We start from the raw sequence: 1,143 nt of genomic DNA on the forward strand, positions 1-1,143 counted from the left end.
AATCCAAGTCTGAAGAAATGAGCAGGTGAGAACGCCCAAGAAGGGACTAATAGCAAAGAAAGGCCAGTAAAAGCCTACAGAAAATATTAATATAAAATAGGCAATTTTACTAGAATCAAAAGCCACCTCTCTCTGCCTGCTCTAGGTACTATTCTACCTGACGTGTTGCTCTTCTCAATTCCAGGTGGGTGCTGAATGGACGTGGCCAATAACACCATCCCTGGTGGCTTCATCCTACTGGGCTTCTCAGATAACCCCAGGCTGGAAAAGATCCTCTTTGTGGCCGTGACTATCTTTTACACAGTCACCCTCGTGGGCAACATCACCATCATCCTCCTGTCCCACATCGACCCCCACCTCCATACCCCCATGTACTTCTTCCTCACCCAACTCTCCTTACTGGACCTCTGCTTAACCACTAGCTGCGTTCCCCAGATGCTGGTCAACCTCTGGGGCCCAGACAAGACTATCAGCTACTTGGGATGTGCAGCTCAACTCTACATCTTCCTGGGACTGGGAGCTGCTGAGTGCGTGCTGCTGCTCATCATGGCCTTTGACCGCTACGTGGCCGTATGCCGACCTCTGCAGTATGCGGTCATCATGCACCCACACCTGTGCCAGAAGCTGGCGCTTCTTGTATGGGCCAGTGGGATTGTGAGCACCTTGGTGCACTCCCCCACCACCATGAAGCTGCCCTTCTGCCATCACCATCGGGTGGATGACTTTGTCTGTGAAGTCCCTGCGTTGATCCGCCTGGCCTGCGGAGACACGCGGGTCAACGAGCTCCAGATATCAGTGATTGGCACTGTCTTCCTGATGGGGCCGCTCCTGCTCATCCTCATCTCCTACGGCTACATCGCCCGGGCAGTGCTGACCATCCAGTCCCAGGAGGGGAGGAGCAAGGCCTTCCGCACCTGCTCTTCCCACCTGGCCGTGGTCTTCCTCTTCTACTGCAGTGGCACCGCGGTCTACGCCCAGCCCCGGAGCCATTTTTCCCAGAAGGGAGGGAAATTCCTGACTCTTTTCTATACTGTGGTAATCCCCACGCTCAACCCTCTCATCTACACCTTGAGGAACAAGGACGTGAAGGGAGCTCTCAAGAGGCTGTTTGGGAAAGACAGAAGGGTCAGTGAGGAGTGAGGG

The 1,143-nt window shown here is 54.3% G+C and overlaps 1 protein-coding gene across 1 annotated transcript; it reads left to right on the forward strand.

The window, feature by feature from the left end:
* The first annotated feature begins 195 nt into the window (after positions 1 to 195).
* LOC103596356 (olfactory receptor 2H2-like) lies at positions 196 to 1,140 on the forward strand. The gene has a single exon (XM_008579970.1). It carries the CDS (start codon positions 196 to 198, stop codon positions 1,138 to 1,140), a length of 945 nt encoding a protein of 314 aa, XP_008578192.1.
* The last annotated feature ends 3 nt before the right edge of the window (positions 1,141 to 1,143 follow it).

Source organism: Galeopterus variegatus, unplaced genomic scaffold (assembly GCF_000696425.1).
Source record: "Galeopterus variegatus unplaced genomic scaffold, G_variegatus-3.0.2 Scaffold1997, whole genome shotgun sequence".
NCBI lineage: Eukaryota > Metazoa > Chordata > Mammalia > Dermoptera > Cynocephalidae > Galeopterus > Galeopterus variegatus.